Source organism: Lissotriton helveticus, chromosome 3_1 (assembly GCF_964261635.1).
Source record: "Lissotriton helveticus chromosome 3_1, aLisHel1.1, whole genome shotgun sequence".
Lineage (NCBI taxonomy): Eukaryota > Metazoa > Chordata > Amphibia > Caudata > Salamandridae > Lissotriton > Lissotriton helveticus.
The window spans coordinates 635,024,350-635,037,442 of NC_136061.1; the positions used below are offsets into that span (position 1 = coordinate 635,024,350).

General features: G+C 43.4%; 1 protein-coding gene across 1 annotated transcript in view; it reads left to right on the top strand.

Moving 5' to 3' along the window:
• HCRTR1 (hypocretin receptor 1) overlaps nt 1–13,093 on the top strand; it is an 89,241-nt gene that overhangs the window by 58,783 nt on the left and 17,365 nt on the right. Inside the window, exon 5 of the mRNA XM_078682092.1 lies at nt 2,730–2,845. Coding sequence (XP_078538218.1) covers nt 2,730–2,845 — 116 coding nt within the window. The remainder of the gene's footprint in view (nt 1–2,729; nt 2,846–13,093) is intronic.

The window sequence follows — 13,093 nt, forward strand, 5'->3', positions numbered from 1 at the left end:
ACTTATCCAATCACTTCACCAAAACTCAAGCACTTTTATAAATTCACCATGCACTCTCCTTGTAGTACTCTAGTCTTCCAGTCAGTACCCATGTACTCATGGAATGACCCAGGCACTAACACATGCACTGCTACAATCCCCTGTGCACTACCCATGCAGACCTCTAACCACCTACACAGTAATGATTCACTCCTCCAATTATCCAGGTTGTACCCATGCACTCCAGAAATCCCTCTGTCACTACCTATGCACTCCTCAAATCAGCCATCCAGCATACAATCACTCCACCCAAACCCAAGCAGTTATAAAATCACCATCCACTGTCCTTGCAGCACTCTAATCATCCAGTTATAACTCATGTACTCATGCAATGACCCAGACACTAACTCATGGCAAATACAGAGGAGGTCATGCTAATCACAGGGGTACCCCAACGCATAGTGTTCCCTAGTGTATGTAGGTGTTTTCACTGTATTCTAAGTGTCTTTTAGCATAGCACTGGCTCCGGTCCTGGTTAGTCAGAGTCAGTTACCACCAGTACCCGTCAGTAAAAGGTTGGGGGCACAGGAGGACTTGTTGCTCCTCTGTTGGTTCTTTCTGCACATCTCTTACTTCTTCCTGCACTTTTGTTCACCTTTCTGGACTTCTGTTGACTCTTTCAATATTTGTCTTGCTTCTTTCTGCCCTTTTCTTCCTCTTTCCTCACATGTCCTACCTTTGTAGGTATAGTTAGAAATTAGCATTTAAAAAACCATTGAAATTCACTGAAAAAACCATAGGTTTCAGGCAAGTTATAGTTAGAAATTATCATTTATAAAACCTTTGAAATTCACTGAAAAAACCATAGGTTTCAGGGACGTTATAGTTAGAAATTATCATTTATAAAACCTTTGAAATTCACTGAAAAAACCATAGGTTTCAGGGACGTTATCGTTAGTTTGACATTTCACTTGTACAAAATCATAGAAACTCCGCCGTCATAGTTAGTTGAGCGAACTATAACTCGCACCCCCGCAATGCACTGCTGATGACATCACATATTACATCATTCTTGACATGGTCAGTGACATCACTGATGACATCTCAAATGACATCACTGATGACATCACTAATGACATCATCCAGTGACTGTGTGTTTCTATAAAGTTTAAATATGTATTAGATATATGCCAAGGTGTATTGAAGAATGAGTGGGTGTATAAGTGTTTGGATCAGTCTGCAGAGGAAGATGGATGCCCTACAAATTATTGTAAAACTGTTATTTATTTATAAATATTGGGGAAAAACTTGGATAATGATCTTTTGGAAAAAACAATAACATTATATATGGTTGCTATGTAAGGAAATAAATTGAGGAAGTAACTAGATATAAATATCTCAGTCTGTTATGCACAAACACTTCAAACTGGACTGATCACTTTCAGCTCCAAAAAATATGAGCAACAATATTGGCAGGGGCTCTGCTAAAATTCATTAGGAAATATGACAGCTTCATCGTTCCCTCTCATGACTTCATACCTACCTAAAATTCCTCCAGTGGTATATGAAGCTGAAATTGCATATCTGAGTGGGAAATTCTCTTGATAGTGCTTCCTAAAGAGAGTACTAAACATACCAAAATGTGCTGTGATTCAGGCAGTTAGGCGAGAATTAGCCCTTACATCATGGCCAGAGCTCCTACAAACACACCTGTTAAGTTTCATTAATAAATTGTCTAAGGTATATACATAACATGTGGTATCTTATCTTTGTTCGCAAGAAGCTCTTAATAATGAGAGATAATTGCCAATCAATCTAATCAAAATGGGTGACAGATGTAAAAAAAAAAAAGAAACCATGAATCAATTGAAAATATAGATTCATAGGAATCGTTCCCCTCTAAAAAAGCCCTGAAAAAATCAACCAAAACAATATTGCAGAAGCAGGATTTTGAATATATCAAGCATGTCATTAGTGGAGCTAACAATAGAGCTGGTAGGTGACGAGGAATGATTTCCCTATCTATATAAATGAATGGACCAACATTCACGTTTAATAGTTTTAAAATTTAGAATAGGCTGTAATCCCATACTTCTGGTAGTGGAATGCTGATACAGATGAATAACGGCAAATGATATTTTCTACTGAACAGCAAATGCACTTAATACCACATCCCTCCTAATAGATTGTCTTTTGTTTATGAATATATGCAAAACGTTTTTAAAAACCTTTCTAAAAAAAATATTGCATCATGGTGTGCAAGTCGGTGATAGAATTAATGGTCAATAGGCACTTTTTAGATATGTTAATTGCGTTCAGAAGATTTATGATTACAATTATAAGTAACATGAAACAAATGAATGGGATAAATCTGATGTAAGTGAATTTATTTTTTATCTGTTTTTACATGTGTAAGATAACGTTTTAAGGGCAAATGTGTCCAAATAACCATACTTAAACTTGAAAAAGAAATTTCCAAAGTTGGTCCAGAAGCACAACAAGTAGTCCGATTATATGTGTACCTTGACAAGTGAAAAATTAACTTATCCACAGACTGATGACTATAACATAGCTTGATTCTCCGATTACGGAATCTTTAAATTGACATTGCCTTAGATTACACTGGTGGTTGGAGGCCTAACCGACATTAGTGTAATAAACGCTCAGAGTTGTTCAGGTCTTTCTTCAATGACCTAAACAGTCTCACCCAGTCTCCTCCTGACGCAGCCCTCTCTTTTGGAATTTTCCAGATGACGTTTATCCGAAGATCTATCACACCTGCTTCTTTCTGGTCACCTACCTGGCCCCGCTCTGCCTCATGTTTGTGGCCTACTTTCAAATATTCCGCAAGCTCTGGTGTCGGCAGGTAAGGAGGCTTTCAATGGTCGGGGAGGGCAGATCAGAGGAGGGCTGACAGACACTCACTCAGATGCACCAACCCCTCCGCCCCCGCAGTTGACCAATAATTAGAGAGTATGCTGCTTCCAAGTGTGGAGCCTTTCAAATTGGTGATCAATAGTAGCTTTTTACAGAGCTGTGCATTACGAACAAAGGAGAAGATGACAAACATACACCTCAAACACCCAATAAAACCTCATTAGCAAAGTGGGAATACAGGCTTGTTGCTATCAGGAGGGGAGCACTGTCAGAGTGGGAAGAGAAACCAGCCCTGGCACTTCCACTCGACCGCCGGAGGTGGGGGGTTGGGGGGGGGGCACTGAAAAACTCTAGTTGCAAGGACCGCTGCCGCTTTTATTTTGTTACATGGGGCTGATATTGCAGCACTGCTACAAGATTGGCCCCAGTGACAAAACCAGCCTCGACGGCCGCAAAACCGGCCCGCGCCTCCGGCGCACCAGGGAAACACGTGCCCACTACGGCCAGTCCGACCCTGGAGTGGAGCCTTTTATGGGTGGGGAAGAGACAACCCAGAGCAGGCCAGTGGGTAAAAAAAGTCAGATGCTGTTACCCACATGCACAACCAATAAACTCAGCATTACCGAGTTGATGGGGTTAAGAGACCTACCCTCAAACCACCCCAAAAATATTTCCTACACCTTGAAACTCGTGGCTTTAAGAAACAGAGAACACTCTCTGTTCTCGTATTAAACTCGCTTCTCATTCAGCGACGCCAGCTCATGTCCTTTAAAAAATCCATTCAAAACACCATACAAAGAATAATAGCTGGGTAACCTAATAATGGCAATGTTCTTCATGGAGGGGTTCTGAGCGACATCAAATAAGAATGAGAGCTAAGCTCGAGTTGTCTATGATGTCACTCAGAAATCCAAGGTGACTAACACGCCCTTTTATTCGCATTTTACCTATCCGTAATGTTATGTTGTCTATCGCCCCCTAAATCATCTGCCCCAGACTACAAAATGAATGGAGGAGCAAAGGGGTATGGGTTCACCACGTACAACATGTGTTTAAAAACAACCCATTAGAAACCTGGCTTCCTACAACCCACCATGTCCACCCTTGAGATATCTTCCCCTGCCTCTAAATAAAAAAAAAAAATCCCGGCTTGCCATCCAGCCCCGCCATCTTTTGCACAACGCTCTCCACCACTCCACGCAAACTAAACCAAAAATGCCATCTTTCCCCACCACTTTATGTATATTTCTGCCTCCTCCCAGTCTAAAGCCGTGCTCACCACTCCCACACTGAGAGCAGAGAGTCAGCAAAGCACAGGCAGCGCTCTTTGAGAATCACTTGGCAACACGACTTCATCCCCCCTCTCTGCACAGGGCAGTAGAGTCCCACACTGAAAGGGGAGAAGGCAGTTGGCATAGGCACAGCAGAGCCCACATCCGCCATTTCCCTCGCTTCCCCTGGGTGACTTCATGTCAGTGGTTAACCACTTTGGGGACGTCACAGTAAATAGCCAAATTCCAACCCTGTCAGTCACACTAAAGGCTTACAATGGAATCTGTATAGAACAAGGTATTTTTCTTCCTAGAGAAGCCATACCATCCAATAATTCTCTCCTATTTTATTAACCGTGCATCTGTTGCCCTCCCTTACCATGGTTTGCACTCTATAAACCCAAGGTGAAAAACATCGCCAGAACTCACAGTTACCCATCTAGAATGTTATGTTATGTATAGCCCCCAAAATCATCTGCCCCTGCTAATAACCACTAGGCTCAGGCAAAGGAGTAGTGGGGGTGCCATATATAATGAAGTGTTTCCTCCCTCTCCCCAATGTGAAAAAACCTTACCTGCCATCCTTAACCAACCCCCACCACCTTACCTACCTTTCCTCTTCCTCCTGTAACTCTGCTTCCAGGCAAAGCAGACATGCAGTGCTGCACTGACTGGCTTTGAGAAAGTCCTCCCAGAGAGCCTGGCCGATAAAGGCCTTTAGCAACAGCGAATGACGAGTATTGTTATCAACTTTTGCTACCTCATAGCAGTGAGTCACCAAATTTAGATTCTGGTGCAAATGAAAGAGGCTTCTTATAGAAGTCATCCATAATAAATGAACAAATACACCCTAGAAGTAGAGGTGAAACTGTAATGCAGAGCCTGGTTCAAATGCAGTGTTTAATAGGTATATGTTGATGTTCACAATTATGACTATCTGATAGTCACATCACACCAAGAATGGTGGGTGTTTAAGGAAGATGAGAATAATTAATCATCCATAAGACAGATAAGAATACAAAATACATGCACCAGGAAAAGAGACAATAAGTAACACTGTGCATGACTCTTAATAGACGGTTTTACCAGGCTTCTCCAACAAGTAGCTTGTGAGCTACTGGAGCTCTCCAGCTACCTGTAAGTAGCTTTCCTTTGTGTAGCCAAGCCTAACTAATTAGAAGGTTTTTGCTTGGCTGAATTAGTACATGTATAGCAAAATTGAAAAGCATGTATTTGAGACAAAAATGAATTTATTTTCAGAACTCATGGTCTGATTTTTGGAGAAAAAAGGGTGCATATCCAAAGTATATTTAAAGTTGATATTTGAGTGATGAATCATGGAGTCTTTGGGAGCCTTATTGGTAATTTTATTCCCTGGGTGCCAGGGGCATTGCAGCTAGGACTGATACGTATTATCTACGTAGAGTCATTTCCGATTGATATTGGACTCCCAAGAAATTGCACGGAGGCAGCCTTTTGTCACAGGCCTTATGTTGGTGATGTGGAGCCGGAGGCTGCTACTTACCGCAAATCCTGTGGCAATGGCCTCCAACCTTCCAGGATTGCTGTGTGGTCAACCCTGAGCTACCAGAGCCTGCCCATCTACCCCTTGATGCATTTGGCCCTCTTGCATGACATTGCGGACTCCCACCATACATACCCATAGAATGCTGGTGATGCCCCTCGCGTCAGCTAAGTTGCATTCTGTGGCACTGGAGGCAGCCTTCTCTCCCTACTCCCTTGGAGCTGGCCAGGGTGGTGGGCTGTGAACGCCTGATTTACAAGCTTAATGATTAAGTGGGAGTGCTTGAGACTGTGTGGGAACCCTTCCTTTGGTACCCTTAAGTACTGGTCGTGATGCATGTCCACTTCCTCGGGGACTGATGTGTCAGAGCCCTGTCCTGATCACCCCCGGCACATCAGCCCCCTTACTTAGCTGGTATGCCCCCAAGCACTGTGAGTAAATATGAGTCTGCCTCAACGGGCACTCACTTATCAGACCCGAACACGACACTGGTGCCTTAACCCACCCAGGACAGCTGCGTGATGCTGCAGGGGGATAGCCCCTGTACCCGTATGATGAGTGTTTTTCCACGTTCTTTGAATGGCACTCAGACTGCCCTTTAAGCGGCACTTATTTTTCATCTTGTGTTATCCTCTATGGTTCATTGATTGTACATTACTTGGCTTGTTTTCTCACGAAAGCTGCATTGGTTTTCCTTCTACCCTGAGGTGTTATGTTTACCTACATCTCTGTTGTGGATGTATCTGTATGCCATGAACAGGTCTCAGATTTAACCGCTATGACGAGCATTTTCCAGTCTTAGCACCAGATACCCAGAAGTTATGAATTGGAGATTCATTGCACTGTGACTCAAAGTAAGTAATAACTGTTTGCCTCCAATCACTCTACACAGTTCCTTTAAATACACCTTAAATATCCCTTCTGCTAAATACCCCCTGCAGGAACCAGCGCCTAGACTCCTTTTTTAGGTGTCGACCTAAAGCATTGCTTTAGCAATGCTTGTTTGTCGAGATTCTAGTAAGCGGTCCGAAAAGTCTGCCAAAACAGCGGATTAGCCACAGTTCATGTGATGTATGCGCATGCACAAACCAGCCATGTGGCACACCACCACTTGTCTGTGCCTCGCATCAGACTTCAAAGGCTGCCGCTCCCCCGCTCCCACCCTATCAGACTTCAAAGGAATGCGCTCCCGCCCCGCACCCGCCACAGCAATGCCGAGATCTGCTGCCACCTATTCTGTTGTTGTTCCCTGCTCTGCCTTTTACTCTGCCACGCACTCTCTCCTGCCCGTTATCTCTTCAGCATCTTCAGCATCGAGTTCTCCAACCCCAGCGCTGGAAACAACAACATCACCCCCTCGCAAGACCTCTGCGACTCACTCCAGCAAAATAGAAAAGAAAAGAACCCTGCCAGGATTAAATTTTAGGGTCCTACTCGAGAATCCTCATGTTAAATGAAAGGTGACAAGGGTAACCGTATCAGAGCAGACATAGAATGACACAAGGTCCAAACAATTCTCTATGAAAAATAGATATATTTTATTTGTGATTGATCGGACATAGACTCTAAATATACAATGGGTCACAAAATTTATAAATCAAAAACATTTCATCATATCCCACTTTCTCACACAGTCATCCAGAGCATGTATTCTCATTCATAACCTTAGTCAGCACAGTATTTACACATTCATACACAAACCATAAAGGGGATGCATGACAGTCCGGGGGGAAGTTTTTCAATGGCCATTCGGACTGAAACTATAACATGGAGGCAGAGCACAATAGATGGGATGGAGAAGCTTGCACTACACAAAAAGCCATCCAAGTAGGTCACGCCGACGCGCGTTTCGATGCGGTGCCTATTTAGGCTGCATCTTCGTCAGGGCGAGGAGGGCCATGGGAGAGGGCAGGACAAGATCACTGCGGATAAGAGAGGATTTAATTAAGGACACAGGTTCATGTACATTTAATCATATAACATTCTCTAACATAGTTATTTTAAAACATTAACAAGCATTTCTCACAGTTGATTGTGAAGACAAATTTTTTTTAAAATACACAATTTATATACACAGTATGGACAAAAATTGTTGAAGAACACTCATTTCTATTGTTAGACAGATTGGTCTAGGTCTAGGTCAACACTCTGATAGATAGGCGTCACTCATTGTATTGGAAAATTCCTCTAGGGGCATGTGCTCACGAGTTTGATCAGATATTCAGACAACTATTTCAGACATACAGGGGTATCTATCTGTATAAAAGGGGAGCCCAAGATTTAAGCTCCTTTACAGGGGAAAACTGGGAGATTCCTTATGGCATAGAACAGGTCTCGGATTAGCCACAGGGGGATACATCACATTACATAGTTTAGGAAAATTACCTTTTTTCACACTAGGAGGGTACAAGACGTTAGATCAGGGTCCAGGAATAATCAGATTCTATTTCAAGGGGGGATGCTGAGAAAATATAGGACAGATCCTCCATCCGGAGATGATCCTATGATGGACAAGATGGACTACATTTCAGATAAGGTATAGGGTGGGGGACAGGAAAAAATGATAGAACAACGTCTTAAAGATATGTAATAAGGTGACAGACTGCACCAATATATGGTCAGCGGATGATTTTACCTAAAATTAGGTGGCGCAGATAGTCTCTCAGCCGGTTATAGGTCAACTGATGATACGTGCCCCTGCGGTCCTACCACAATAAAAATAAGTTTTCCTGTTAGGTTAACCTAAAGGGGTGGTTCAACGCGATCCCCGGCAGGGTCACTTCAGAACAAAAGATATCTAAATACCTGATAAATAAGGACGAGAATTGCAGGGCAGCGTCCTCAGTTCTGATAAATGCAGGAAAAACAACAGCCGAATCCCGGCAGGTTCTGCAAGGTAAAACTTAATCTCATATAGTCGCTAATGTGGCAAAGAGATGAACTACAAAGGAGATCAAGGCTCGGTTCGAATTCTCTAGTTACCTTATTTATGGATGTTACAAATGCACCGTGATACTATGTCCTCAGTTCTAGTAGTTACGGTCCAAAATGGGTTAAAATCACAAACGATCCTGCAATGCAAAAAACAGCCTCCGGTTGGCTTCGATTGATATATAAAGCGCCACCTCAGAGTTATACCTCAGCAAGGGGAATTAAATTACCATAGAGTTATACCTCAGCAAGGGGAATTAGATTACCTTATTAAAAGATGATAGACGCAGACAGCGGGACAGCATGCTCTTTAATAGTCCGTCCTCCTAAAAGTTGGTTGATGTACCGGAAGGGCCTGTAATCCAAACAAAGGTCCTCCGGTTAGTGCAAATGGCACAGATGAAGGCTAATGAGTAGTATAACGAACAACACTCTAATTACCTCAATTAGAGATGCAACGCATGGACCGCTGCGCAATGTCCTCTGTTCTGATGAATACAGTTAGAGCTAGGCGGGTATCATGAAGTGTCCTGCAATATATAAAATGACTTCATGTTTAGCGTAAGAGGGGCCCATCAGGTGGATAAGGTCACGGCTACATTATGCTTTAGGCGCGGGCGCGGGTTACCTGGTTCGAATCGGGTGAGGGTGGACCGCGATGCGGCGTCTTCTACAGGTGCCGGGATGGCAAACGAGAAAGAAATGCCGGAAAGTTGTTTATATATAGCGTGTGTAGTTTGGAAATACGTCTCAGGTGGGTCAGTGTTTGCAGACAGTGCCGACGGACTAGACCGGTCCGCGAAATTGGGGTGGCGGCCATTTTAAAATGGGACAACAATAGTAGCTAAATGACACAGGCTCGTAATCCTGGGAGGTAATTACGGCGGCCATCTATAAGAGGGGAGAAAGTTTCAGAAACGGGGTCTTTATTCAGAAAGGAGCAGTATAGTTGCTACTGTAGGGTATGAACTAAACTGATTTCTGCATGACCAGTTCAAGGAGGGACAAGAAATTCTCGAGGTAGACTATGGGTGCCTCATAGGAGCGCATTTTGCCATAGACATTCCTCGTTATGGCCCTTAGTCACAGAATTAAACATAAACATCCAGAATACTTCTCTTTTTTTACGGAGATTGACGGGGTCAACTCCTGATAGAGCCACAATTTTCTCTAAGATGAACCATCGGAGATCTTTTTCCGTATGGTCTTTTTCTAGCCAGTGAGCGACCAATGGGGCAGAGGTTTTCTTATTGCGAATATTGGACTTGTGCTCCCCAATTCTCAGGCGGCACTCCTGTCCAGTTTCTCCGACGTATGGGAGATGACATGGACAGAGGATGATATAAATGACATTGGCTGTCCTGCAGTTGGTCATTCTTTTGTTTCGGGCTATCGAGATAGTTCGCTCAGTGGTGCTGATAGATTCTCCTACTATGGCATGTGGGCATGCTTGGCATGTGCCGCATCTATGATTGCCATAAATGGGTTCAGTGTTAGTAATAGCTTTTTGGATACTGGTAGAGTTCTGCGATATCTTTCCCCTGACCAGATGGTTTTTCAGATTTTTATTTCTTTTGAAAGCAAATATCGGTCGACTGAGGGGGATGTGGTCCTTTTCCAGATTAAGTAGATGCCAGTTCGAATTAACGATCTGTCGTATTTTGTGGTTCATGTTGGTATGACGTGTGACATAGACTAGTTGTTCCAGCCGGTCCGATCCCTTGGGTTCGAACATCACATCTCGGTTGGCGTATCTGACTCTTTTGAATGACTCTTTTATGAGTTTTTTGGGGTAGCCGCGGTGGGTTAATTTTTCTTTCAGGATATCCGCCTGGAATAGATAGTCACTTATATCCGTGCAGTTTCTTCTAATACGAAGAAACTGGCTATACGGAATGCTATCTCGTTGGTTTCGTGGATGGAAACTAGAATATTGTAGCATTTTGTTTCTCGGAGTTGGTTTGGTGTATAGCGATACCTTTAGAAGGTTGTCATGATGTTCGATCCATAGGTCCAGAAACTCTATCCGCTGGGCACTGTAGTGGCTGGTAAAGCGTAGGTTGGGGTCAGCCGCATTTAGCCACGCAATGAATTCCTCCAGGGATAGGTGGTCCCCCTTCCAGATTAGGAAGATGTCGTCGATAAATCAACGCCATCCCCTTACATTCTCATAGAAGGGGGCCACTTCATTGAATATGTTTATACGTTCAAACTCTCCCATGTATAGACAAGCTATACTAGGGGCACAGCTGGCCCCCATGCTGACCCCTGTAGTCTGTTTGAATAGAGAATTGTCGAATTCAAAGTAGTTCTCATGTAAGACTAATTCGAGGCATTGAAGAATGAATTCAGTGTTGGTAATATCGGATTTGGTACTCAAGATGTTTTCTATGGTATCGTATGCTCCTCTCTGGGGGATATTGGAATAAAGTGATTCAACATCAAGAGTTACCAATAACTCTCGGTTAGAAAAATAAGGGGTTCCTTCCACAAGACTGATGAAGTGTCCTGTGTCTTTGACATAGGATTCGAGTTCTATGACCAACGGTTGGAGGAATTTGTCTATGTATTTAGACAGTGGCTCAGTCGCCGACCCAATGGTGGATACTATGGGTCGTAGAGGGGGGTCTGCGCAGTTTTTGTGTGTTTTAGGGACCCCATAAATAATAGGTATCCTGGTGTTAGTGGGCGTAAGAAATTCTGCCTCTGCTTCGCAAATCAAGTTATGATCCACAGCTTTGGTTACCCTACTTAGGATCTCTAGTTTAAGTGCCGGTTCAGGATTTTGGATAACCTTTTGGTAATGTCCAGAGACGGAAAGGAGGTCATTCATTTTGTCTATATAGTTGGACGTCTCAAAAAATACTTCTTAAGGCGGAAGTATTTTCAGGACAGACCCCACTACACGGGACAAGAGAACAGATCAGGATTGAAACCTCCATCTTCATTCACCCCCTCTCTTGACATGCTGGGTCCAGAGGTCGACATCTTTGAAAAAGCTATAATCTCGAAGGTGGAGAAGATGATCAAATATGTCCCCATACCAGAATCCAACCTCCTCAGAAATGAGGAGGCTATCCTCAAAACCCTGAAGGATGACAACAATATTACCATCAAGCCATGCGACAAGGGCGGGGGCATTGTCTTATTTGAGACGTCCAACTATATAGACAAAATGAATGACCTCCTTTCCCTCTCTGGACATTACCAAAAGGTTATCCAAAATCCTGAACCGGCACTTAAACGAGAGATCCTAAGTAGGGTAACCAAAGCTGTGGATCATAACTGGATTTGCGAAGCAGAGGCAGAATTCCTTACGCCCACTAACACCAGGATACCTATTATTTATGGGGTCCCTAAAACACACAAAAACTGCGCAGACCCCCCTCTACGACCCATAGTATCCACCATTGGGTCGGCGACTGAGCCACTGTCTGAATACATAGACAAATTCCTCCAACCGTTGGTCATAGAACTCGAATCCTATGTCAAAGACACGGGACACTTCATCAGTCTTGTGGAAGGAACCCCTTATTTTTCTAACCGAGAGTTATTGGTAACTCTTGATGTTGAATCACTTTATTCCAATATCCCCCAGAGAGGAGCATACGACACCATAGAAAACATCTTGAGTACCAAATCCGATATTACCAACACTGAATTCATTCTTCAATGCCTCGAATTAGTCCTATATGAGAACTACTTTGAATTCGACAATTCTCTATTCAAACAGACTACAGGGGTCAGCATGGGGGCCAGCTGTGCCCCTAGTATAGCTTGTCTATACATGGGAGAGTTTGAACGTATAAACATATTCAATGAAGTGGTCCCCTTCTATGAGAATGTACGGGGATGGCGTTGATTTATCGACGACATCTTCCTAATCTGGAAGGGGGACCACCTATCCCTGGAGGAATTCATCGCGTGGCTAAATGCGGCTGACCCCAACCTATGCTTTACCAGCCACTACAGTGCCCAGCGGATAGAGTTTCTTGACCTATGGGTCGAACATCATGACAACCTTCCAAAGGTATCGCTATACACCAAACCAACTGCCAGAAACACACTGCTACAATATTCTAGTTTCCATCCACGAAACCAACGAGATAGCATTCCGTATAGCCAGTTTCTTCGTATTAGAAGAAACTGCACGGATACAAGTGACTATCTATTCCAGGCGGATATCCTGAAAGAAAAATTAACCCACCGCGGCTACCCCAAAAAACTCATAAAAGAGTCATTCAAAAGAGCCAGATACGCCAACCGAGATGTGATGTTCGAACCCAAGGGATCGGACCGGCTGGAACAACTAGTCTATGTCACACGTCATACCAACATGAACCACAAAATACGACAGATCATTAATTCGAACTGGCATCTACTTAATCTGGAAAAGGACCACATCCCCCTCAGTCGACCGATATTTGCTTTCAAAAGAAATAAAAATCTGAAAAACCATCTTGTAAGGGGAAAGATATCGCAGAACTCTACCAGTATCCAAAAAGCTATT